The sequence below is a fragment of the Tachyglossus aculeatus genome, unplaced genomic scaffold (genome assembly GCF_015852505.1).
Source record: "Tachyglossus aculeatus isolate mTacAcu1 unplaced genomic scaffold, mTacAcu1.pri SUPER_34, whole genome shotgun sequence".
NCBI classification, from domain to species: domain Eukaryota; kingdom Metazoa; phylum Chordata; class Mammalia; order Monotremata; family Tachyglossidae; genus Tachyglossus; species Tachyglossus aculeatus.
The window spans coordinates 1,764,200-1,791,714 of record NW_024044839.1 but is presented as its reverse complement, the minus strand read 5'-3'; the positions used below and the strand labels follow the sequence as shown (position 1 = coordinate 1,791,714).

Genomic DNA, 27,515 nt, shown 5'->3' with positions numbered 1-27,515 from the left:
AATAATAATCATGATTAAGGGTGCAGAGGTGGCTGCTGGGATATTACAGGGAAGGTGATGGATATTGATGGGGGAGGAGGGAAAGTGTTCCAGGTGGGCTTTAAGGGCTAGAACAGGACAAAGATGTAGTAGAGGCAGTGTGACACCCACACAAGGGGCACTATCTAATTCCCACTAGGGTACTCTGTCCCAGTGCTTAGTACAATGCCCTGCCCACAATCAACATTCATTAAATACTACTCCTGCTACTTCCAATGTGGACCTTTCCCCAGCCCTGTGGACCGAGCTGGACACTCAGGGGTGCTCAGCAAATAGCCAGGATGGACTGGGGCTCCCTCAGCACCTCTTGAGAGGGGCGGGGACAGGGAGAATGAGGTGTGAGAACCGGATAAAGGTGTCATCCACCAGGCAGCACGTACCCAGTTCCCAAGTCTCCGGGACATCGTGGTTGGCTCACAGGCGAGCAGCCAGGCTCCCCGTCTGGGGAAACTGACAAATCGTTGGCCAGGGGAAAGCGAGATGCCCGAGGGCTGGTGCCGTCCCCGCCCACCAGCCTGGCACCCCGCCACACTCTCGCCGCTCCCCGTGACAGCGTCACTGCCCTGGCCGTGCCCGGCGATCACAGGGTGCCGTTCGGCCGCTCCGCCCCCCGGGCGCCCCGGATCTGTGAGGGGTCGAGGTGGCCCAGGGTCATTTCTGGGACAAGAACCACCATGGTCCCTGCTCCGGGAAGGGAGACCGGGCCAGGACCCCCATGGGCCACAACCTCACTAACGCAGGGAGTTTGGGGGCGGGGGCCAGGGTCTCCCGGCTGCTTATTAGATGACTAACTCTCTCCCCGCCACCACCTCTCCCCGCCCATCTCTGATCACATCAAAGACGCCAGCGCCAGATGACCCAAGGAGACCTCTGCTTGACCCCAGCAAGTCAGTCATCCTAGGAAGGGCCTGGCCATGGCCGTAGGCTACACACACCGGCTTTCTGGCATGTCCCCATGGGTCTTAAGACAGGCAAACACACGCAGAAGGCACACAACGTGCCAGTCTCCCCATCACACGCGGCTCTCTCCTTCCTCACCCTATCTGCTCTCTTCTCCCACCGCACCCCAGCTCACACTCTGCTCCTTCCCAAGCTCAGCTTTGCCCTCGCTCAAATTTCAAGCTTCTACTCTGTGCCCTGGCTCTCGCCCTTCCTCCTACCCAAAACTCTCTTCCTCCTGAAAGCGACCAGACTGCAGCTCTCCCCGCCCTGAAAACCCTTCTAAACTGCCACCTCCTCCGAGGGGGCTTTTCCTGATTCATTTTCCTTTCCCCCTCGTGGTCACATCCACCCTGCCATCATCTCGGCGTAGACAACATCAGACATGCTGTACTATTTGTGTATTTCTTCCTCCTATTTACAAGTTATTTTAGGTCTCTTCACAGCTAGACTGTAAGCGCCTCGTGGGCGGGGATCGTGCCTTCTCCTGTATGTCTTCCGAACTCCGCCCACCTTAGGTGCTCAATAAATACAGGGTCGGACCTTTCCTGGTTTCTCCTCGGGTAGCCCCTTCCCCTCTGCTCGTAAGGGGGTTGGAAGACAGGGAAGGGGAAGGCTGAAGCGTCCCCCAACTGTCCATCATAATCAACCCCAGACCTCCCAGAACTCCCATTAACCCCACACTCCGGGCTGGCTTGAGGGACCCGGATCCGAACATCGGATTCCCGCAGTCCGCTGGGGTCCGGAAGCTCTTCTCCCCGGAAGATCTGTCTTCCAAGGGGCTTGTCGGGGTACTCGCTTCCTCCCACAACAGCGGGGGGCTAAACCTCAGGGTCTCTGGGACCAGTGCCGACGGGTAAGCAATCAATCAATCATATTTATTGAGTGCTTACTATGTGCAGAGCACTGTACTAAGCGCTTGGGAAGTACAAATTGGCAACATATAGAGACAGTCCCTACCCAACATTGGGCTCACAGTCTAAAAGTGCCTCGGGTAGGCACACGAGGCCGGCTACTTATAAATCCCTTTATGCCCGACTATCCCTGTGCAGTTTAAGCTCACTGAGGGCAGGGAACACGCCCTCTCGCTTCAGTTGTACTTTCCCAAGAGCCTTTATTTTCTGGTAACGGTACGTGGTACGTGTTAAACGCGTAGTATGTGCCAGGAACTGTACTAAGCGTTGGGATGGACACAGGTTAATCAAGTTGGACGCAGTCCAGGTCCCACATGTGGCCTACGGTCATAATCCCACTTTTTTCAGGTGAGGTAAAGGAGGCCCAGAGAAGTGAAGTCACTTGCCCCAGGTCACATGGCAGACACGGGGAGGAGCCGGAATCGGGTCCTTCTGACTCCCGGGCCCAAGCTCTAACCATTAGGCAACACTGCTTCTACTGCTTAGTGCAACGCACTGCACCCAGCAGATAATAATAATAATGGCATTTATTAAGCACTTACTATGTGCAAAGCACTGTTCCAAGCGCTGGGGAGGTTACAAGGTGATCAGGTTGTCCCACGGGGGGCTCACAGTCTTAATCCCCATTTTACAGATGAGGGAACTGAGGCAGAGAAGTTAAGTGACTTGCCCAAAGTCACACAGCTGACAGTTGGAGTCGGGATTTGAACCCATGACCTCTGACTCCAAAGCCTGGGCTCTTTCCACGGAGCCACGCTGCTTCTTGAGCAGATGCTCAACGATGTCACTGCTATTACTGAGACCTCCCTTCCATGCGGCCCTGCCCCTGGATTCTCCAGCAGATGCCCAAGACCTAGGCAGGCCTGGGGCTCCTGGTGTGATGCCAGCCTTCCCCCGCCCCCCGCCCCCCAAGCTGGGATCTTCCTGCCCCATCCGTGAGGAGGGGTTTGTTGGGTAGGGACTGTCTCTATATGTTGCCAACTTGTACTTCCCAAGCGCTTAGTACAGTGCTCTGCACACAGTAAGCGCTCAATAAATACGATTGATTGATAGGCCAGTGTGGGCAAGGACACCCCCTTTCCTCCTGCCCTGGTCACGTGCACTCTGGGGGGGCAGGGCGTCAAAAGTTGGCAGAGTGAGGGGTAGGACAAAACTAGTGGGCTGGGATCACGCCCACCCCGGGGCCCACTTTGTGGGTGGGTGGCCCCAGCCTGCGGGCCTATTCGGAAGCTGACCGCGGTCCCCAGGACGAGGCGCTCATTTCCGCGGCATCTCGTGGCTCAGTGGAAAGAGCCCGGGCTTTGGAGTCAGAGGTCATGGGTTCGAATCCCGGCTCCGCCACATGTCTGCTGTGTGACCTTGGGCAAGTCACTTAACTTTTCTGAGTCTCTGTAAAATGGGGATTAAGACCGTGAGCCTCTCATGGGGCAACCTGATCACCTTGTACCCCCCCAGCGCTTAGAACAGTGCTTTGCACATAGCAAGCGCTTAACAAATGCCATCATCATCATCATCTTGCCAAAAAGGGGACGTCACCGGGGTCCTGGCCTCGGGGCCTGCTCTCCCCCAGACAGGGACGGTCCTCGCCCTGCTCTACACTGCGCTAGGCGCTGCGCCCCTCGGAAAGAGGCCGATTTGAGGATGCGGGTGCCCGGAACGATGGAAACGACCCGGCGGCCGGACCAAGGGCAGATGGAGCGGGAAGGCCGAGGGTCCGCAGCTCGGCGGGCTGCCTGGCCCCAGCCCTGAAACTGCTCCAACTACGCAGTGTTTCTCCCTGCAGCTGCTCCTTGGGGCCCAGTCCTGATTTATCCCTCGGCGTCAGAAAGAGGGGCCCGCCACTCGAGCACAACACACACACACACACACACACACACACACAAAAAGACACACACCACACCCGCAGACCCCCAAACACCCGGACTCGATGGGGGTCTCGAGCGGGAAAAGGCGCCGCAGGGCTCCCCCAAACTCCTTCCCGCCCCGCAACCCGGGGGCTGGGGGGGACGCGGGGTCTCATCCCGGACCCAACGGGGGTTTGGAAGTTGGGGGGAAAAAAGGGGGGAGTGGGAGCCGTCACCCCCGGGACACTTCCCCTTTTCGCGCTAACGGAGAAGAGAAAGTTCGGGATGCAGAAAATCCGCATCTAGACGGGGGCGGGGGGGCGGAGGGGAAGGGAAGGGAAGGGAAGGGAAGGGAAGGGAAGGGAAGGGAAAGGAAGGGAAGAAGGGAAGGGAAGAAGGGAAGGGAAGGGAGGGAGGGAAGGGAAGAAGGGAAGGGAAGGGAGGGAGGGAAGGGAAGAAGGGAAGGGAAGAAGGGAAGGGAAGAAGGGAAGGGAAGGGAAGGGAGGGGAAGGGGCATCCGTCCCGTTGCGGCCCTGACTGCGGGGTTGGAGTTGGGCACCGAAGTAAACCTCGAAAAAGACAATAAAACGCAACGACCGGACAGTGCGGGAGCGGGAAGGGGAGGAGGAGGGGAAGGAGTGGACGTGTGTGAGTCGGAATGAGACTCCTTGAGCGTCTCCATATGTGCCGAGTTTAAAGCCTCCTCCTGCTCCTCGGCCTCCCCCCGGCCCCTCCCCCGGCTTCCTTCCCAGTGCCGACATTCATTCAGTCTTCATTCACTCAATCGTATTTAGTGAGCGCTTACTGTGTGCGGAGCACTGGACTGAGCGCCTGGGAGGTACAAGTTGGCAACATCTAGAGACGGTCCCTACCCAACAGCGGGCTCACAGTCTAGAAGGGGGAGACAGACAACCAAAGAAAACATATTGACAAAGTAAAATAAATAGACTAAATATGTACAAGTAAAATAAATAGAGTAATAAATACGTACAAACATATATACATATATACAGGTGCTGGGGGGGAGGAGGGGGAGAGGAAGGAGGGGGCTCAGTCTGGGAAGGCCTCCTGGAGGAGGCCCGGAGGGAGGGTCATTCATTCCTCCATTCATTCAGTCGTATTTATTGAGCGCTTACTGTGTGCGGAGCACTGTACTGAGCGCTCGGGAAGTCCAAGTCGGCGGCATAGAGAGACGGTCCCTACCCAACAACGGGCTCATTCATTCATCCATCCCATCGTATTTACTGAGCGCTTACTGTGTACTGGGCGCTCGGGAAGTCCAAGTCGGCGGTACAGAGAGACGGTCCCTACTCAACAACGGGCTCATTCATTCATCCATCCCATCGTATTTATTGAGCGCTTACTGTGTACTGGGCGCTCGGGAAGTCCAAGTCGGCGGCATAGAGAGACGGTCCCTACCCAATCAATCAATCAATCGTATTTATTGAGCGCTTACTATGTGCAGAGCACTGTACTAAGCGCTTGGGAAGCACAAATTGGCAACATAGAGAGACAGTCCCTACCCAACAGTGGGCTCACAGTCTAAAAGGGGGAAACAACGGGCTCATTCATTCATCCATCCCATCGTACTTACTGAGCGCTTACTGTGTACTGCAGTGCTCTGCACACAGTAAGCGCTCAACAAATACGATTGATGATGGTGTACTGGGCGCTCGGGAAGTCCAAGTCGGCGGCATAGAGAGACGGTCCCTACCCAATCAATCAATCAATCAATCAATCAATCGTATTTATTGAGCGCTTACTACGTGCAGAGCACTGTACTAAGCGCTTGGGAAGCACAAATTGGCAACACAGAGAGACAGTCCCTACCCAACAGTGGGCTCACAGTCTAAAAGGGGGAAACAACGGGCTCATTCATTCATCCATCCCATCGTATTTATTGAGCGCTTACTGTGTACTGCAGTGCTCTGCACACAGTAAGCGCTCAATAAATACGATTGATGATGGTGTACTGGGTGCTCGGGAAGTCCAAGTCGGCGGCATAGAGAGACGGTCCCTACCCAACAGCGGGCTCATTCACTCATCCCTCCCATCGTATTTATTGAGCGCTTACTGTGTACTGGGCGCTCGGGAAGTCCAAGTCGACGGTATAGAGAGGAGGTCCCTACCCAACAACGGGCTCATTCATTCATCCATCCCATCGCATTTATTGAGCGCTTACTGTGTGCGTATCACTGTACTGAGCGCTCGGGAAGTCCAAGTCGGCGGCATAGAGAGACGGTCCCTACCCAACAACAGGCTCATTCATTCATCCATCCCATCGCATTTATTGAGCGCTTACTGTGTGCGGAGCACTGTACTGAGCGCTCGGGAAGTCCAAGTCGGCGGCATAGAGAGACGGTCCCTACCCAACAACGGGCTCATTCACTCATCCATCCCATCGCATTTATTGAGCGCTTACTGTGTGCGGAGCACTGTACTGAGCGCTCGGAAGTCCAAACCGGCGGCATAGAGAGACGGTCCCTACCGAACATCGGGCTCCCAGCCTAGGAGGGTCAGGTCGGAGGGCCAGCGCGCCCGGCCGGGGCAGGACCGGCCACCCACCTTCGAAGTCCGAGATGATCCCGTCCAGCTGCGCGTTCACCGTGGGGTCGGCCATGGTGACGGATGGATGGACGGACGGATGGAAGGACGGACGGACGGACGGATGGCTTCGGGTGGGAGCCCCCGGACGAGGGCCGAGCCCAAGCCCGTCGCCCCCGGGTTGTGCTGTGCTGTGCTGTGCTGTGCTGTGCTGCGCGGTGCGGTGCGGTGCGGTCTGGGCCCCAGCCTCCGGCTCAATGAATAGGGGCGGAAAGTCCGCGCAGGACACGCCCCCTCCGCGAGGCCCCCGCGCCCCATTGGCTGCTGGGCCCGTCCGTCACCCCAGAGGGCGGGGGCCTGGACCCCGCCTCCGGCTCACTGAATGGGGGCGGAAAATCCGCACAGGCCACGCCCCCTCCGAGAGGCCACGCCCCCTCTACGAGACCCCCCCCCCCGGCCCGCCCCCATTGGCTACTGGGCCCGTCCGTTACCTCAGGGGGCGGGGCCTAGGCCCCGGCCTCCGGCTCACTGAATGAGGGCGGAAAGTCCGCGCTGGACACGCCCCCTCCGCGAGGCTCCCGCCCCCCATTGGCTGCTGGGCCCGTCCGTCACCCCAGGGGGCGGGGGCCTGGGCCCCGGCCTCTGGCTCACTGAATGGGGGCGGAAAGTCCGCGCAGGACACGCCCCCTCCGCGAGTCCCCTGCCCCCCATTGGCTGCTGGGCCCGTCCGTCACCCCCAGGGGGCGGGGGCCTGGGCCCCGGCCTCTGGCTCACTGAATGGGGCGGAAAGTCCGCGCAGGACACGCCCCTCCGCGAGGTCCCCGCCCCCATTGGCTGCTGGGCCCGTCCGTCACCCCAGGGGGCGGGGCCCGGGCCCCTGCCTCCGGCGCACTGAATGGGGGCGGAAAGTCCGCACAAGACACGCCCCCTCCGCGAGTCCCCCGCCCCCCATTGGATGCTGGGCCCGTCCGTCACGCAGAAAGTCCGCGCAGAACACGCCCCCTCCGCGAGGCCCCTGGCTCCCATTGGCTGGTGGGCCCGTCCGTCACCCCCAAGGGGCGGGGCCTAGGCCCCGGCCTCCTGCTCACCGAATGGGGGCGGAAAGTCCACGCAGGCCACGCCCCCTCCGCGAGGTCCCCGCCCCCCATTGGCTGCTGGGCCCGTCCGTCAACCCAGGGGGCGGGGCCTCCGCCGAACGCGGCCGATCACCGCCGAACGCCGCTTTCAGGGAGAATAATAATAATAATGAAAATAATAATACTAATGATGACATTTGTTAAGCGCTTACTATGTGCAAAGCACTGTTCTAAGCGCTGGGGGGGATACAGTGTGATCAAGTTGTCCCACGTGGGGCTCACAGTCTTAATCCCCATTTTTACAGATGAGGTAACTGAGGCTCAGAGAAGTTAAGTGACTTGCCCAAGGTCACACAGCAGACTTGTGGTGGAGCCGGGATTCGAACCCATGACCTCTGACTCCAAAGCCCGGGCTCTTTCCACTGAGCCACGCTGCTTCTCTGGTGATGATGGTATTTGTTAAGCGCTTACTATGTGCCAAGCACTGTTCTAAGCGCTGGGGGGGTACAAGGTGATCAGGTTGTCCCATGGGGGGCTCACAGTCTTCATCCCCATTTTCCAGATGAGGGAACTGAGGCCCAGAGAAGTGAAGTGACTTGCCCAGTCACCCAGCTGACGGTTGGCAGAGACTGGATTTGAACCCGTGACCTCTGAATCCAAAGCCCATGCTCTTTTCCATTGAGCCACACTGCTTCTCTTAGTGATGGCATTTATTAAGTGCTTACTATTCATTCATTCAATCGTATTTATTGAGCCTGCTGTTGGGTAGGGACCGTCTCTATATGTTGCCAACTTGGACTTCCCAAGCACTTAGTCCAGTGCTCTGCACACAGTAAGCGCGCAATAAATAAGATTGAATGAATGAATGGATGAGCACTTACTGTGTGCACAACACTGTGCTAAGCACTTGGGAGGTACAAGTTGGCAACATCTAGAGACGGTCCCTACCCAACAGCGGGCTCACAGTCTAGGAGGGGGAGACAGACGACAAAACAAAACATATTAACAAAATAAAATAAATAGAATAAGTATGTACAAGTGAAATAGAGCAATAAATATGTACAAACATATATACATATATACAGGTGATATACATATTCATTCATTCAATCGTATTTATTGAGCGCTTAATGTGTGCAGAGCACTGGACTAAGTGCTTGGGAAGTCCAAGTTGGCAACATATAGAGACGGTCCCTACCCGACAGAGGGCTCACAGTCTAGAAGGGGGGGAATGAATGAATGAATGAATCAATCAATCAATCAATCAATCAATCAATCAATGAAAGTATTTAAACATCTTTTTACCAATGAGGAAACTGAGGCCCAGCAAAATGAAATGACATACCCAAGGTCACTTAGCAGCCAAGTGGCAGAGCCAAAAGGAAACCCAGGTCTTCAGACTCCCACGCCTAGGGTCTTCCTGTGCTTAGAACAGTGCTTGGCACATAGTAAGCGCTTAACAAATATCACAATTATTATTATTTCCACACCATGCTGCTTCTCTGTAGTATTTATTAAGTGCTTTCTCTGCGCAGAGCACTGTACTAAACATTTGGGAAAGAACAAGAGTCGGTGGGCCCGACCCCTGTCCTCAAGGGGCTTACGGCCGAGCAGATGCCAAAATAAATTATAAGGGGGGCGGGGGGGGGAAGGGTGCAACAGTTTAGGGAGAGTACCTAAGTGCTGGGGGCGAGGAGCAGAGGAGGAGCGAATATATCTGAATGATGGGAGAGATGATGGAAGTGGGGAAGGGGTGGGAAGATAAGAGATTGATCCGGGAAGGGCCCAGCGCCAAAGGGCCTTGAAGGTGGGGAGCGGAGCGGGGGTCTGCCGGATGTGATGGGGGAGGGAGTCCCAGGCCGGACAAGAGCAAGAAGTCAAAGCCCCCATAAAATCCCACCTCCTCAAACAAACCTCCTTTGATTACCTCCCTCTCTGCCACTTCACAACAACCCATCCATCACCTCTAGCCCGTCCACACTTATCTATTGATATTCTCCCTCAAACCTTTAGGTGGGCAGGGATGTATATATGTATATGTATGTGTATATATATATATATATATATATATATATATATATATACTTGTACATATCTATTCTATTTATTTTATTTTGTTAGTATGTTTGGTTTTGTTCTCTGTCTCCCCCTTTTAGACTGTGAGCCCACTGCTGGGTAGGGACTGTCTCTATATGTTGCCAACTTGTACTTCCCCAAGCGCTTAGTACAGTGCTCTGCACACAGTAAGCGCTCAATAAATACGATTGATGATGATGATGATGTATTTATGTATGCATGTACGTATGTATATATGTACATATATATGTGTATATATATTTATTTATGTATGCATATATGTATATATATTTATGTATGCATGTATGTATATATGTAGATATATACATATATGTGTGTATATATATTTATGTACATATGTATGCATGTATATATATATATATGTGTGTGTATATATATACATCACCCCCGACCTAAAGTTTTGAGGGAGAATATCAATAGATAAGTGTGGAAGGGCTAGAGGTGGCCATTGGGTTGTTGTGAAGTGGCAGAGAGGGAGGTAATCAAAGATATATAGATCTAGATATATATACATGTACCTTACTCAGACTGTGAGCCCCATACGAGGCAGGGACGGTGTCCAACATGAATACTTTGTATCTATCCTAGCCTTTAGTACAGTGCTTGGCATATAGTAAGTGCTTAAAAGAGAAACTTGACCTACTAGATAAAAGCCGGGGCCTACGAGTCAGAGGACCTGGGTTCTAATCTCAACAACCACTCCTGCTGTATGACCTTGGACAAGTCACTCCACTTCTCTGTGTCTTAGTTACCTCATCTGTCAAATGGGGATAAACACTGTGAGCCCCACATGGGACACGGACTGTGTCCCACCTGATTAGCTTGTATCTACCCGGGCCTTTGTAATAATAATAACAATAATAACAACAGTATTTGTTAAGCGCTTACTATGTGCAAAACACTGTTCTAAGCGCTTGGGGGATACAGGGTGATCAGGTTGTCCCATGTGGGGCTCACAGTCTTAACCCCCATTTTACAGATGAGGGAACTGAGGCCCAGGGAAGTGAAGTGACTTGCCCAAAGTCACGCAGCTGACAATTGGTGGAGCCGGGATTTGAACCCACGACCTCTGACTCCAAAGCCCGGGCTCTTTCCACCGAGCCACGCTGCTTCTCTGTACAATGCCTGGCACACAGTAAGCACTTAGATACCATTTTTTAAAAGACCATAATGATAATAACAACACATACGTATGATCAACTGCCCATGGTGTCATACTGACTGACCGATTTGGAAGTATTTTTATGTGTCTCCTCCGTTCCAGTGACGGTGCCTTGAAGGCAGGGAAGCTGTCTTGTATCTCTGTTGCCCTCTCACTGGGTATTTAGTACACTGCGTTGCACCCTGTGGGCATTCGGTATGTACCCTAGCCAAAGAGGGGGTGGCAGGGGGCAGAAGGGGCTCGGGTGGTCAGGGCGAGCAACCCCCAGCCCAGCCCCTCCGCGCCCGCTCTCTCCAGGCCGCCCAGAGCGGTCCTCCCTGCCTCCTCATCTCGCTGATGTGAGAGGTGGGCACTGAGGGGCTGCAGCTGAGCGTCTTCCCCGTCCCCCCTCGCTGCCCGAGTCCCACCACTCAAAGACCCCGACAGCCGAAAGGGACCCTCGGGGGCTCTCAAATCTGCGTGTCCAGGCCCTGGCTCATCTGCAGGGGTGCAATCCCTGCCCTCCAGGAGCTTACAACCTACAACAGGAAGGATCAGCCCCAACGTCCTCCCGCCTACATTCCCTGTGCCATTCCCAGGCCCCATCCCGACCCCAGTCCGTGGTGCAGTCTGCTGGGGAGAGCACGGGAGCCCCAAGTTTCGGTCCCGGAGCTGCCCCCGACCCGCTGGGTCACAGGGACCAAGTCCCGCCACCTCTCTGAGCTCCAGTTTCCTCATCCGTAAAGCGGGGATCAGATGGCCGCTCGCCTTCCCTCTGGGCCTGGAAGCCAGTGGGGGATGGGGACGTGTCCGGTTCGATCCTCTTGGATCTCCCCCAGGACTCGGCACGGCTGAAGAGATGCCGTCACCAGCCAACTCCGAGAAGGGCATGCTCACGTGGCCGCCCGCGTGCTCCGCGGAGGCGGCCGGCTGGGCCCGGGTCCGTGGGTCCGGGTGGAGCAGTGACACCTCAACGGGAATGCGCTGTTTTGAACACAGAAGGGAATCTGGGACTGGCCCCGGCCTCCCCCTCCTGAAGTTTCCTCCTCCTCCTCCCCCCGTCCCTCCCCACTGCCCTGGTTGTGCTTCAGATTTTTGCAGCTATTTTAAGTCGAGCGAGTTTGCGGAGAAGGAGGCTGCTAAACCACAGACATCTCCGCTGTGCTCCCGCCCCGGCCCACTTTGGATCTCGGGTTGGACCGACGTCGCTGCCCTCTCCCCGGGCCCGGCCGCACCCTCCTGTCCCTGCCCCACCCTGGGGGTCCTTACCGGACCATTGCACCTGGCCGGGGATTCTGCAGCTCCCTTCACCCGCCCATCCCGCGAGTGTAGACACGTCCGTGGCGGGGATGAAGTCCTAGTGGACAGAGCCAGCCCCGGGCAAAATGGCAACTTGAACTAGGGTGGCACTGGGTGCTTGAAGGTGTGGCCCCCTCTGCACTAAGGGTGCCCCCTGAGGCCCGGCCCACGGTCTCCGGAGCGAGGTCAGCTGGGGCAGGGGGCTGGGACTGGCCTCCGGCCACCGGGCTGAACAGCCCCAAAGACCCCTGGACAGTGAGAAGGGCGAGCAGAGCCGGGGGTCCGGCGAACTGAGAGGTCAGATCAGGCGCCCGTTGGTGACTGCAGTGACCCGGGAGGGGTCAACTGCTGCCTTTTTAGTACTTTTAGACTGTGAGCCCACTGTTGGGTAGGGACTGTCTCTATATGTTGCCAATTTGTGCTTCCCAAGCGCTTAGTACAGTGCTCTGCACATAGTAAGCGCTCAATAAATACGATTGATTGATTGATTGATTGATGGATTGATTGACTGCCCGCCCCGGAGCCCGGTCCTGCCCTGGGAGACCTCAAGCGAGCCGCCGACGGGCCTGTGCCGACCGCCGGCCCGCACCCCTCGAACCAGGCCGGTTTCTCCAAGTACGGGAGCCGGACCAGGCTGACCAGGCCTCAGTCGCCTCCCAGGGCCGCTACGGGGTCCGAGCCTAAGTCTGCCAACAGGAGGGTGCCCTCCTTCCTTCTCACAAGAGGAACTGCCAGGCCCGGAGCCGGGCCCCGGCCGGTCCTGCCGCCCTGAGGGGGCCCCTGTGCCTGGGAGTTCTCGACTGTGAGCCCACTGTTGGGTAGGGACCGTCTCTATATGTTGCCAACTTGTACTTCTCAAGCGCTTAGTACAGTGCTCTGCACACAGTAAGCACTCAATAAATACGACTGAATGATTGATTGATTGGGAGGCTCCTCCCGGGGTGCCCAGTCCATCTCGCAGCCTCCGGGCCATTCTGGTCAGGCTGGACTAATTCACCCCTCTGCTGTCAGGAATTGCTACTTGCATCATCATCATCATCATCATCATCATCATCAATCGTATTTATTGAGCGCTTACTATGTGCAGAGCACTGTACTAAGCGCTTGGGAAGTACAAATTGGCAACATATAGAGACAGTCCCTACCCAACAGTGGGCTCACAGTCTAAACAGTGGGCTCACAGTCTAATCGCATTATTGTCATTATTACTACGTGATGCCAAGCCCTGGAGAAAATCCAGGGTGATCAGATCTGTCCCACCTGGGGTTTGCAGTCTAAACTTCTAACTGTGGTATTTGTTAAATGCTCACTAGGTGCCAAGCATTGTACTAAGCACTGGGGTGGGTCCAAGATAATAATAATAATAATGGCATTTATTAAGCGCTTACTATGTGCAAAGCACTGTTCTAAGCGCTGGGGAGGGTACAAGGTGATCAGGTTGTCCCACAGGGGGCTCACAGTCTCCATTTTACAGATGAGGGAACTGAGGCACAGAGAAGTCAAGTGACTTGCCCAAAGTCACACAGCTGACAGTTGGCAGAGCCGGGATTTGAACCCATGACCTCTGGCTCCAAAGCCCGGGCTCTTTCCACTGAGCCATGCTGCTCCTCCCAGACAGGTGGCTGCTTCTTCTTCTTCCTTATGCTATCTGAGCACTTACCCAGTGCCCAGCCCTGTTAGGAACACTGGGAGTGAAAGGAGATTATCAGATCAGACCCAATCTCTGCTCCACACGGGCTCAAAATCGGGGAGGGAGCGGGGGGGAGCCGGGGTCTTCTTAGCCCCCTTAGACAGAGGAGGACCCTGAAGCCCAGAGAGGAAATATTTGTGTGTTTTCTTAAGCACTACGTGCCCAGCACTGTACTAAGCGCTGGGGTGGATACAAGATCGTCAGGGAAGACAAAGTCCCTGGCCCAAATGGGGCTCCCGGCGTGGGAGGAGGAGACCACCCTCCTTCAATAAATTCCACAGATTGATTGACTTAATAACAATAATAATAATAATGATGGTATTTATTAAGCGCTTACTATGTGCAAAGCCCTGTTCGAAGCACTGGGGAGGTTACAAGGTGATCAGGTTGTCCCACGGGGGGCTCACAGTCTTCATCCCCATTTTACAGATGAGGTCACTGAGGCCCAGAGAAGTGAAGTGACTTGCCCAAAGTCACACAACTGACAAGTGGCGGAGCCGGAATTTGAACCCATGACCTCTGACTCCAAAGCCCGGGCTCTTTCCACTTAAGTCCCTCCCTTCCCAAATACTCCACACCACTGTTCTCCCTATAGTCAAAAGCCCTCCCGAAAACCCACTTCCTCCAGCAAGCCTTCCCCCATTAATTTCCCCGCACGCAAATCCATCTAACCCCTTCCGCCAACCCTACTACTTAGGATCGCTGGCGCCCTGCACCAAGGGGGTGCTCAAAAAATACTGATGCATCTATTACTTATTGAGCACCCATGTGCACAACACTGCTCTGAGTGCCTGAGAGAGGACAGTATAAGAGAAACGAGGTAAGAGGTCCCAGCCCTCAAGGGGGCTTACGGTCTAATGAAAACAATGGATCAATGGTATTTACTGAGCACTTACTTTGTACAGAGCACTGTATTAAGTGCTCAGGAGAGTCAGAGAATTAGCAGACACGTCCCTCTGCCCATAACAGTCGAGAGACGAGTCACCATCGCCCCAAGTTCTCCCCTCAGGCCAATGTCACAAGCCTTGACCCAACTCTGGTGGCCCTGGAGCACACTGGATACCCTTTGGCCATCATCATCATCATCATCAATCGTATTTATTGAGCGCTTCCTGTGTGCAGAGCACTGTACTAAGCGCTTGGGAAGTCCAAGTTGGCAACATCTAGAGACAGTCCCTACCCAACGGTGGGCTCACAGTCTAAAAGGGGGAGACAGAGAACAAAACCAAACATATTAACAAAATAAAATAGACTAGATATGTACAAGTAAAATAAATAAATAGAATAATAAATATGTACAAACATATATACATATATACAGATATATACATATATACCACAAACACTCACAGGTCCACACACACGCACACGGGGGACAGGGGATCTGCAAACCGAGAGCCCGGGATGAAGGCAGACTAGCGTCCACCCTGCCAGTCAGCCTTCCCACAGCCGGGAGGGAACAATGTCCGGCTTGGGTGCAGCATCTGGTCGGGAAGTAGGGAAGTAGAGCCGATTCCGCCCCTTCCTTCCTGCCTCACACCTTGCAGCCAGGGACCCACCGCCCCCGGAGGACCGGGAGGCTCGGAGAGAAAGGGGGTGGAGAATCAGGCCCTGAGTCCGACCTGTGCCATCCCATCCCGGCCCCCCAGCAGCCTCCCTGACTCCCTCGGAGCTCTAGGGTGACTGGACACAGTGCTCTGCACACAGTAAGCGCTCAATAAATACGACTGAATGAATGAATGAATGAATGGACAGCCCGGAAGGTGGGATTTATTCAATCGTATTTATTGAGCGCTTACTGTGTGCAGAGCGCTGTGGGCGGTGCTGCCCTTTCCAGGTCACTAGGCCTGAGGGTGGGCACACTCCATCCGGGGCTTCCCCCTGACCCCAGTACTCACTCAGGACGCCCCAGGGCCCGGCGGGAGCCCGCCGTGCGAATGAGGCATCAATCAATCAATCAATCAATCGTATTTATTGAGCGCTTACTGCGTGCAGAGCACTGTACTAAGCGCTTGGGAAATACAAGTAGCATCAATATAGCACTTTAAAACTGAAATCAAACTGAAATCAATCCAGGGGATTTAGTGAACGTCTGATTGCTGGGCACCGTACTGAAAGCGCGGGAGCGAACCACAGGATCGCCATTCCCTGACCTCGAGGAGTCCCCATTCTAACGGTTCCCCAGATTCCCGGGTCCGGGAAACCACACGGCCGTGTACCCCGAAGGGCGCCCCCGGCTAGAAAGCACAAGCGTAGGTCCCTTGGTGGGCGACTGCGAAGTCGAAGAGGGAAGCCACGTGCAGCAGCAGTGGCAAGAAAGCGGGATATTATTTTAGGAGAGCACTCCTTACGAGGGGTAAGAATTCCCGAGCACAAGACGAAGAGAAAACGTGTGAACCAGAACGTGTCCGGAGGCCTGGCCCGGTGAGGATAATGAAAGCAGAGACCACGACGGCGAGGTAAGAGTGTGAGCCCCATGTGGGACAAGGACGGTGTCCAACCTGATTTGTTTGTATCCATCCCAGCGCTTAGTACGCTGCTTGGCACATAGTACGTGCTTAACAAATACCACAGTTATTATTATTATTATTAGACGAGCACCACACTACCAACTATGACGAATTCTAACACTACCCCTGCTAATCACCATTAATGTCACAGCCATTATTCACCTCTCACTGTTCCAAGCATCGGGCTGAGCACCACGGTAGGGAAGGGATGACTCCGGTCTAAGAGGGAGGGAGGGAGGGCACGGATCTGATCCCCATTTTACAGAGAAGGAAACTGAGACCCAGAGAGATCCGGAGCCTGCCCGATTCCCTCGGCTGAGCATTTCATTCATTCCATCGTATTCACTGAGCGCTTACTGTGTGCGGAGCACTGTACTAAGCGCTTGGAAAGTACAAGTCAGCAACTGAGCTTCAACTGAGCAGCCCCCATGAACTCCATCATCATCATCATCAATCGTATTTATTGAGCGCTTACTATGTGCAGAGCACTGTACTAAGCGCTTGGGAAGTACAAATTGGCAACATATAGAGACAGTCCCTACCCAACAGTGGGCTCAGAGTCGGCAGCGCCATAGAGGGGAGGGGGCGGGGGGCGGGCAGCCTCACTCTGGGGTCTAGAGGGGAGGTCACCCCCAAGAGAGATAGCTGGTGGGGGGGAGAAGCAGCGTGGCTCAGTGGAAAGAGCACGGGCTTTGGAGTCAGAGGTCACGGGTTCAAATCCCTGCTCTGCCGCTTGTCAGCTGTGTGACTCTGGGCAAGTCACTTCACTTCTCTGGGCCTCATCATTATTATTATTATTAAACAAAATAATGAGGTCCCACTTGGGGCTTACCTCCTTCCCTTCCCCACAGCACCTGTATACATGTATATCCGTTTGTACGTATTTATTCCTCTATTTATTTATTTATTTTATTAGTACATATCTATTCTATTTATTTTATTTTGTTAATATGTTTTGTTTTGTTCTCTGTCTCCCCCTTCTAGACTGGGAGCCCGCTGTTGGGTACGGACCGTCTCTGTATGTTGCCACCTTGTACTTCCCAAGCGCTTAGTACAGTGCTCTGCACACAGTAAGCGCTCAATAAATGCGATTGATTGATTCTCTGGGCCTCAGTTACCTCAACTGTAAAATGGGGATGAAGACTGTGAGCCCCATATGGGACAATCTGATCACCTTGTATCCTCCCCAGCGCTTAGAACGGTGATTTGCACATAGTAAGCGCTTAGCAAATACCCAAATTATTAATTATTATTATTATGGAGCACAGGGAAAAGAACTGGTGGGGAATTTCTCCACATCTGCCCTCAGGATGGCCCCACCGGCCGAGGTCTGCCCCGTTGGCAGCGGGCCCAGATGGGTGGCGCCTGAGGCCTCGGGGGCCTCTCTTCCAGTGAAAGGAGAGGGCAGGACCCAGATCCCACTGTTGGGTAGGGACTGTCTCTATATGTTGCCAACTTGTACTTCCCAAGCGCTTAGTACAGTGCTCTGCACACAGTAAGCGCTCAATAAATACGATTGATGATGACGATGACGATCCCAGTTCTGCCGCGCTGGGCCGAGCCCTGGCGCGTGCGTCGGGAGCTGAGCTTTCTGCTCTTTCTCAGCCAGCAACAAAAACAGGCCCCGCTGCCAAAGGTGGGGCCAGAAACATTCCCGGACCCCCGTTTCCTCTCGCTTCCACAGTGCGCGTGTGCGGGGCTACGTGCGGATGTGCATTAGTGCACGGGTGCATGTGACTCTGTGTGTGTGTGTGTGTGTGTGTGTGTGTGTGTGTGTACATGCTTAGAGATTTTGTTAATATGTTTGGCTTTGTTCTCTGTCTCCCCCTTCTAGACCGTGAGCCCGCTGTTGGGTAGGGACCGTCTCTAGATGTTGCCAACTTGCACTTCCCAAGCGCTCAGTACAGTGCTCTGCACACAGTAATCGCTCAGTAACTATGACTGACTGAATGAATGAATATGTCAGGCACTGTTCTAAGCACTGGGTAGATAGAAACAAGATAATCAGGTTGGATGCAGTATACACACCACAGTAAGCGCTCAATAAATACGACTGAATGAATGAATGAATAATGTGTGAGCATGTAAGCGTGAGGCAGCACCCGGGGGGGGGATAATAATAATGATGGCATTTGTTGAGCGCTTACTATGTGCCTTCCCTTCCCCACAGCACTACTATATATGTATATGTTTGTACATATTTATTACTCTATTTATTTATTTTACTTGTACCTATCTATTCTATTTATTTTATTTTGTTAGTATGTTTGGTTTTGCTCTCTGTCTCCCCCTTCTAGACTGTGAGCCCACTGTTGGGTAGGGACTGTCTCTATATGTTGCCAGCTTGTACTTCCCAAGCGCTTAGTACAGTGCTCTGCACACAGTAAGCACTCAATAAATATGATTGATTGATTGATGGATTGCAAAGCACTGTTCTAAGCGCTGGGGAGGTTACCAGGTGATCAGGTTGTCCCACGGGGGGCTCACAGTTTTCATCCCCATTTTACAGATGAGGGAACTGAGGCCCAGAGAAGTTAAGTGACGTGCCCGAAGTCACCCAGCTGACAATTGGCAGAGCCCGCATTTGAACCCACGACCTCTGACTCCAAAGCCCGGGCTCTTTCCACTGAGCCACGCTGCTTCTCTAGGGCAGGGAAGGAAGGGGGCAGGGGCAAGGGAAGAGTCCCAAACCCCTGCCGTCTTGTCCGGCAGTGGAGAGAGGAAGTTTGCAGATTCCCCGGGAAGGAGGGCCCTCACCGCTCAGGGAGCAGGGGTCTGCACGGCCCAAACTGGGCCACCACCCCCCCCCCAGCACAGGGATGGACCGGCTCCCTCTCAAAGAGAGGGAGAGGGCCTCCTTCGGCCTGGGGGATGGGGCTGAGCTCTGGCCAGCCGGCCCTCACATGGGACACCCACCCCTTCTCTCTCTCTCTCAATCAATCAATCGTATTTATTAAGCGCTTACTGTGTGCAGAGCACTGGACTAATCGCTTGGGAAGTACAAGTTGGCAACATATACAGTCCCTACCCAACAGTGGGCTCACAGTCTAAAAGCCTGTCACAGTCTGGCCCTACTGAGAGCTCACCTCCTCCAGGAAGCCCTCCCAGACTAAGCCCCTTCCTTCCTCTCCCCCTCTCCATTCCCCCATCTTACCTCCTTCCCTTCCCCACTGCACCTGTATATATGTATATATGTTTGTACGTATTTGTTACTCTATTTATTTTACTTGTACACATCTATTCTATTTATTTTATTCTGTTAGTATGTTTGGTTTTGTTCTCTGTCTCCCCCTTTTAGACCGTGAGCCCACTATTGGTTAGGGACCGTCTCTAGATGTTGCCAGCTTGGACTTCCCAAGCGCTTAGTCCAGTGCTCTGCACACAGTAAGCGCTCAATAAATACGATTGATGATGAAGACTAAAAGACTCTCAGGACTGAGGACTGACCCGGCCTGACCCGCTGGGCGGCCGAGGAGGAGGCCTTAGCTGCTGCTGCTGCTATCTGTTCCAGCTCCCCCCTTTCCGCCCTCCCCCTGCCGCTCTCCTTTTCCTTTGGTAACATCCACTAACCCTTGCACTGCCGGCTTGTTGGCATCCAACCTCTGGGCGGTAGTGACTCATTTCCTGTGCAGGAGAGCGGCGCAGCACAAACACACACACCCAGTGTGTTGGGGGTGTGTGTATGTGTGTATTGGGGTGGGGGTGAGGCATTTTAATATGGATTGGCTATTGCTGCCGTGTGGGGTCGGGAACAGGACTCCCCACTCTGCCCTGGGAAGTAAAGGCCCAGGGCCTGGAGAAATCCACCCCCTCCCCATTGTGTCCACCAGAAAGACTAGCCGGGTGGAGGACGGTGAAAGGCTGGGTCCTGATGCCCCACAGGAGCCGGGCACCTCGAGGGCTACTAAATAATAATAATACTGATAGCATTCATTAAGCGCTTACTATGTGCAAAGCACTGTTCTAAGCACTGGGGAGGTTACAAGGTGATCAGGTTGGCCCACGGGGAGCTCATAGTCTTCATCCCCATTTTACAGATGAGATCACTGAGGCGCAGAGAAGTGAAGTGACTTGCCCGAAGTCACCCAGCTGACAAGTGGCGGAGCCGGGATTTGAACCCCTGACCTCTGACTCCAAAGCCCGGGCTCTCTCCGCGGAGCCACACTGCTTCTACTAAACCTGTCTTAGTAGCCTCGCCTGTCCCGCCGTCGACCCCCGGCCCACGTCCTCCCCCCGGCCTGGAATGCCCTCCCTCTGCCCATCCACCAAGCTCGCTCTCTTCCTCCCTTCAAGGCCCTACTGAGAGCTCACCTCCTCCAGGAGGTCTTCCCAGACTGAGCCCCTTCCTTCCTCTCCCCCTCGTCCCCCTCTCCATCCCCCCCATCTTACCTCCTTCCCTTCCCCACAGCACCCATATATATGTATATATGTTTGTACATATTTATTACTCTATTTTACTTGTACATAGTTACTAGTCTATTTATTTTATTTTGTTAATATGTTTGGTTTTGTTGTCTGTCTCCCCCTTCTAGACTGTGAGCCTGCTGTTGGGTAGGGACCATCTCTATATGTTGCCAACTTGGACTTCCCAAGCGCTTAGTACAGTGCTCTGCACACAGTAAGCACTCAATAAATACGATTGATTGATTGACCGTCTCTATATGTTGCCAACTTGGACTTCCCAAGTGCTTAGCACAGTGCTCTGCACACAGTAAGCGCTCAATAAATACGACTGAATGAATGAATTCAAGATAGGAGTCCCAAGATGGGATGGAGGTGGCAGGGTGGGGAGCCAAACTCAGCACAAACTTTCAATCCTTCTACAGGCCTGGAAGGTGGAGTGTAGCTGTGTAGGCATATAATAATAATAATGATAGCATTTATTAAGCGCTTACTATGTGCCAAGCACTGTTCTAAGCACTGGGGAGGTTACAAGGTGATCAGGTTGTCCCACGGGGGGCTCACAGTCTTAATCCCCATTTGACAGATGAGGTCACTGAGGCACAGAGAAGTGAAGTGACTTGCCCAGTCACACAGCTGGCACTTGGTGGAGCCGGGACTTGAACCCATGACCTCTGACTCCAAAGTCCGTGCTCTTTCCACTGAGCCACGCTGCTTCTCATATGTATGCGGAAACGCTCAGTATGGTGCTTTGCATACAGTAAGCACTCAATCAATATGATTGAATGAATGAAAACACGCTTGTTAGTGCGCGTGTGTGTGTGTGTGTGTGTGTGTGTGTACAGTAACCGCTCAATAAATACGATTGAACGAATGAATGAACGAGCCCGTTGTAGGGTAGGGTAGGGACCTTCTCTCTATGTTGCCAACTTGGACTTCCAAGCGCTCAGTACAGTGCTCCGCACACAGTAAGCGCTCAATAAATACGACTGAATGAACGAAGGAATGAATGACCCTCCCTCCAGGCACTTTACTAAGCGCTGGGGTGAGGCCCAGAGAAGTGAAGTAACTTGCCCAGGGTCACGCAGTAGACAAGTAGCAGAGCTGGGATTAGAACCCAGGATCTTCTGACTGGCCTGGGCTCTAGCCACTACGCCATGCTTAGAACAGTGCCTTGCACATAGTAAGCGCTTAATAAATGTTATCATCATCATCATCATCATCATGCATGCTTAGAACAGTGCCTTGCACATAGTAAGCGCTTAATAAATATCATCATCATCATAATCATGCTGCTTCTCAAGTCGACTTGCAATATCTTCAAGTCGGGCAGTTGCGGGGGAGAAGCACCAACACAGAGCGCCTGAGAAGCAGTGTGGCCTAGTGGAGACAACCTGGGCGTCAGAAGGACCTGGGTTCTAATCCCAGCTCTTCCGCTTGGCTGCTGTGGGACCTTAAGAGCATCACTTTAAAAAAAAAAAAAAAAAGTATTTAAGTGCTTATTGTATGCACTCCCCATCCCCCCCCCACCTCCTTCCCCTTCCCACAGCACCCGTATATACAGGTGCTCAATAAATACGACTGAATGAATGAAGGACCTGGGTTCTAATCCCAGCTCTGCCGCTTGGCTGCTGTGGGACCTCATGAGCATCACTCTTTTTTTAAAAAAAAAGTATTTCAGTGCTTATTGTATGCACTCCCCATCCCCCCCTCACCTCCTTCCCCTTCCCACAGCACCTGTATATCCAGGTGCTCAATAAATACAACTGAATGAATGAAGGACCTGGGTTCTAATCCCAGCTCTGCCGCTTGGCTGCTGTGGTACCTTAAGAGCATCACTTTTTTTAAAAAAAAAAGTATTTAAGTGCTTATTGTATGCACTCCCCATCCCCGCCTTCCCCTTCCCACAGCACCTGTATATACAGGTGCTCAATAAATACGACTGAATGAATGAACCTGATCACCTTGTAACCTCCCCAGCACTTAGAACAGTGCTTTGCACATAGTAAGCGCTTAACATGTATATATGCTTGTACGTATTTATACCTCTATTCATTTAATTTGTACATATTTATTCTATTTACTTTATTAATGTTTTGTTTTGTTCAATCAATCAATCAATCGTATTTATTGAGCACTTACTATGTGCAGAGCACTGTACTAAGCGCTTGGGAAGTACAAATTGGCAACACATAGAGACAGTCCCTACCCAACAGTGGGCTCACAGTCTAAAAGGGGGAGACAGAGAACAGAACCAAACATACCAACAAAATAAAATAAATAGGATATTTATTGTCTGTCTGCCCCTTCTAGACTGTGAGCCTGCTGTTGGGTAGGGACCGTCTCTATATGTAGCCAACTTGGACTTCCCAAGCGCTTAGTACAGTGCTCTGCACACAGTAAGCGCTCAATAAATACGGCTGAATGAATGAATGAATGGTGGCCCTTCCTTGCAGTGCTTGGCACACAGTAAGCGCTTAACAAATACCACAATAATTATTCCTAAGCACTTAGGAGTGCCTACCAGAGGCAAGCCATGGGTCGTCTGCCCCCAAGGTGCCCCCAAAGTCCTGCAGGCCCGGCAGGTGGGATGATAATAATAATAATAATAATAATAATAATAATAATAATAATAATAATGGCATTTGTTAAGCACTTACTATGTGCAGAGCACTGTTCTAAGCGCTGGGGGGGTTACAAGGTGATCAAGTTGTCCCATGTGGGGCTGACAGTCTTAACCCTCATTTTACAGATGAAGTAACTGAGGCTCAGAGAAGTTAAGTGACTTGCCCAAGGTCACACAGCAGACATGTGGGGGAGCGGGATTCAAACCCGTGACCTCTGACCCCAAAGCCTGGGCTCTTTCCACTGAGCCGCGCTGCTCCTGATGCGGGCTGCCCGGTCCTTGCCCGGGCCTGGATTGAGAAGCAGCGTGGCTCAGTGGAAAGATCACGGGCTTGGGAGTCGGAGGTCACGGGTTTGAATCCCGGCTCTGCCACCTGTCAGCTGTGTGACCTTGGGCAAGTCACTTCACTTCTCTGGGCCTCAGTGACCTCATCTGTCAAATGGGGATGAAGACTGGGAGCCCAAGGTGGGACAACCTGATTACCTTGTACCTGCCTCAGCGCTTGGTACAGTGTTTCGGCAAATAGTAAGTGCTTAACAAATACCAACATCATCATTATTATGGGGATTATCATCATTATCATCATCATCATCATTATGGGGATTAATAATAATAATAATAATGGCATTTGTTAAGCGCTTACTATGTGCAAAGCACTGTTCTAAGCGCTGGGGGGGATACAAGGTGATCAGGTTGTCCCACGTGGGGCTCACAGTCAATCCCCATTTTACAGATGAGGGAACTGAGGCTCAGAGAAGTTAAGTGACTTGCCCAAGGTCACACAGCAGACACGTGGCGGAGCCTGGATTCGAACCCGTGACCTCTGACTCCAAAGCCCGGGCTCCTTCCACTGAGCCACGCTGCTTCTTAAGACTGCGAGCCCCACGTGGGACAACTTGATCACACTGTATCCCCCCAGCGCTTAGGACAGTGCTTTGCACATAGTAAGCGCTTAACAAATGCCATCATTATTATTAATAATAATTATTATTATTATTAGGAATCTTGCACTGCCACCTGCTGGCCGAATGGCGCCTGGCGCTCAATTCACCTCCAAAACGACCCCAGGGACCCCCAGGGACCCCAGGGACCCCTCACCCGCCTTGGCTCCCAGCCCCCCACTCCCTCCTCCACCCCGGCCCTCCCGTCCGGCTGCAACCAATCAATTCACCAATCAATGGTACTTATTGATCGCTGACTGTGGGCAGATAACAATAAAGATGGCATTTATTAAACGCTTACTATGTGCCAATCACTGTTCTAAGCGCTGGGGAGGTTACAAGGTGACCAGGTTGTCCCACGGGGGGCTCCCGGTCTTAATTCCCATTTTACTGAGGCACAGATCACTACTATGAGAAGCAGTGTGGCTCAGTGGAAAGAGGAGTCCGGGCTTTGGAGTCAGAGGTCATGGGTTCAAATTCCGGCTCCGCCAATTGTCAGCTGTGTGACTTTGGGCGGGTCACGTCACTTCTCTGGGCCTCAGTGACCTCATCTGGAAAATGGGGATGAATAATAATAATGATGGCATTTGTTAAGCGCTTACTATGTGCAAAGCACTGTTCTAAGCGCTGGGGTGGGGGATACAAGGTGATCAGGTTGTCCCACGTGGGGCTTACAGTCATCATCCCCATTTTACAGATGAGGTAACTGAGGCTCCGAGAAGTTAAGTGACTTACCCAAGGTCACACAGCAGACATGTGGCGGAGCCGGGACTCGAACCCATGACCTCTGACTCCAAAGCCCGTGCTCTTTCCACTGAGCCACACCTGTGAGCCCCCCCGGGGACAACCTGATCACCTTGTAACCTCCCCAGCGCTTAGAACAGTGCTTTGCAAATTGTAAGTGCTTAACAAATGCCATCATTATCATTATTATTAACGAGAAGCAGTGCGGCTCAGTGGAAAGAGTCCGGGCTTTGGAGTCAGAGGTCATGGGTTCAAATCCCGGCTCCACCAACTGTCAGCTGTGTGACTTTGGGCAAGTCACTTAACTTCTCTGGGCCTCAGTTACCTCACCTATAAAATGGGGATGAAGACTGTGAGCCCCCCGTGGGATAACCTGATCACCTTGTTAACCTCCCCAGCGCTTAGAACAGTGCTTTGCATGTAGTAAGCGCTTAATAAGTGCTATTTTATTATTATTAGAACCCCAGTGTCCTGACTCCCAGCCCTGTGCTCTTCCCCCCCAGGCCCTGACTGGCTGGTTCAAGGCTCCAGGACTAGGCCCGGCTTCTCTGCCGCAGTGACGTCCCTTGGGGGTCCTCAGGGGCCTTCGGCACCCCTGGCAAATCCCAGCGAACCCCTCCTCTGTCCTCCAGACAGGTCTGGGTCCCACACCCAGCCGGCCCCGCAGCCCGAGGTCACCAGCCAGCCCCGCAGCCCGAGGTCACTGGCGCGCTGAGAGCTCAGTCTCACCATGGGCCGCTGCCCGCTGCCCCAGCTCCATCGCCTCCCCTCCTCCCGACGGTTCAGTCCACCACGCGAGCACACACACACACACCGGTGCACACGCATGTACACGCATATGCAGCAGCCCCCACCAGCGGGGCTGGAGCCGCTGCCCTTCGAACCGAGCGGCACAACTCTCGGGTCCCAGGACACGCTCCCCAACCAGGACGCTTCCTCAATCAATCAATCAATCGTATTTATTGAGCGCTTACTGTGTGCAGAGCACTGTACTAAGCGCTTGGGAAGTACAAATTGGCAACATATAGAGACAGTCCCTACCCAACAGTGGGCTCACAGTCTAAAAGACTGTGACTCACTTCCTCGGGACTCTCCGAGGAGAGGGGCCTACATCCAGTGCCAAAAACGGGGAGCCACTGGGGAGGTGGGGGGCGAGGGTGCCTGAGTTTCCAGGCCAGTCACAGGCAGAGAACTCCGCAGAAGTCTGGGGGGTCCGGCAGGGCAGGCCCCAGCCCTGGGCCACAGCCCAGGGTGTACAGCTAAGACCCCTACTAAGACCTGTCCTCGGCCCAGGCCTGGATCCCGTGGCTATTTCCGGCCCGCTTCACTTCGGGCCCGGCCCTCCGCTCGCTCGGGGGACCCCGCTGCTACGGTCACCCTTTCCACCCCAACCTCCACCCCCAAAAGGATTCCTCTCTCACCGAGCTAGAACCCCCTCACCCCCGATTCGGCCCTCGCCCCCAGCAGATGTCCCAGATTGGCTCTCTGGGGAAGAGGGGGTGGGCAAATGAGCCGCCCCAAAGCCCGAGCCTGGGGAACAGAAAGGCTCCCTCCTTCCCTCGTGATGCGAGCTTCCCGGGAAAGGACAGAAGGGCTATTTCAGGAGTGGCTGGGTGGGCGGGGGGAGAATGACAAGACAGGGAACAACCTGGAAAACAGCCTTTGAACCGGCCAGCCGTCTGGCCAGCCAGATACACGCAGACGACCGACCAACCTACCAACTACAAAGGATCCTTAAATCCAAGCTCCAAGCATCCAAGCAGAATCCGCCCCTCTGACCACCCCCTCCTCCTTGCAGATCCTCCAAGGGGAGAGACAGAGGCAAGCAGAGAAGGAGAGGGACAGGGGTGGGGGGAGAGAAAGAGAGAGAGAGAGAGAGAAGGAGACAGACCGAGCCAGGGCCAGAGAGAGCCAGACAGACATAAACCAAAGCCAGACCTGGAGACCTGCCCCACGCCCCTTTCTGGAGCGACACTCGGAGAACCTACTGGGATCCAACAGAAAAAGAAAAAAAAAATAGCGAACCTTTTTTTTCTCCTTTTTTTCTTTTAAAGGGAGTAAAACCGGAGCTCGGCCGCGAACGTGTGAAAACCGTAAGTCCAGGGGAGGAGAGAGGGGGCAAATAAGAAAGAGTTGTTGGCTTACCTGAAATCCGGTCTCTCTCCATTACTACGGGATATATTTAGCAGCTGAGTGTCACGGCCGCCCCTGTTTCGGGAGGTGTCCCCTTTCTCACCCCCTCCTCCCTCCCTCCACCCCCCCTCCCTCCTCCTCCACAAAGTTCTTTGTCTGGTCTAATTTCTTCAATCTGTTGCAATCATGAATGCATCCAAATTACCACATTTCCATGTGCTGATCATATGTTTGTGCTCCAAACTGAAGCAGCATTGTCTCTTTGAAATAGGAGAGAGAGATGAAGAAGAAGAAGAAGAAGAAGAGGAGGAGGAGGTGGAGGAGAAATGAGAAGGAGGGGTGGGAGGGGAGGGAAAGGAGACCGGACATGTGACCTGAACACTCCGACGGAGCCCACAGCCCACTCCAAGCAGGCAGGAGTCCCGACAAGTCCGATTTTCCGTGAGACCGTCTTAAAGCGCCAGCGCTCCGTTTCCGCCGGTGGGGATCCCCCCTCCTCCCAGACCCCGCCCCACGGCTCCATTCGGCTTTCTTCTTTTTTAACAACCACTTGGAGATGCTTAACTTAGCTTCTTGG

At 53.6% G+C, this 27,515-nt stretch overlaps 1 protein-coding gene across 4 annotated transcripts in view; it reads right to left on the bottom strand.

Moving 5' to 3' along the window:
- SEPTIN9 (septin 9) overlaps positions 1–27,515 on the bottom strand; it is a 128,639-nt gene that overhangs the window by 88,571 nt on the left and 12,553 nt on the right. The window contains exon 1 of one of the 4 annotated variants that reach the window (XM_038741978.1): positions 26,951–27,015. The exons of 2 other annotated variants lie outside the window; for them this stretch is intronic. In XM_038741978.1, the coding sequence (XP_038597906.1) occupies positions 26,951–26,972 (22 nt within the window). In that variant the 5' untranslated portion in view covers positions 26,973–27,015. Of the gene's footprint in view, positions 1–6,301; positions 6,490–26,950; positions 27,016–27,515 lie in introns of those variants that run through there. One more of the 4 variants, XM_038741977.1, reaches the window with a different exon arrangement.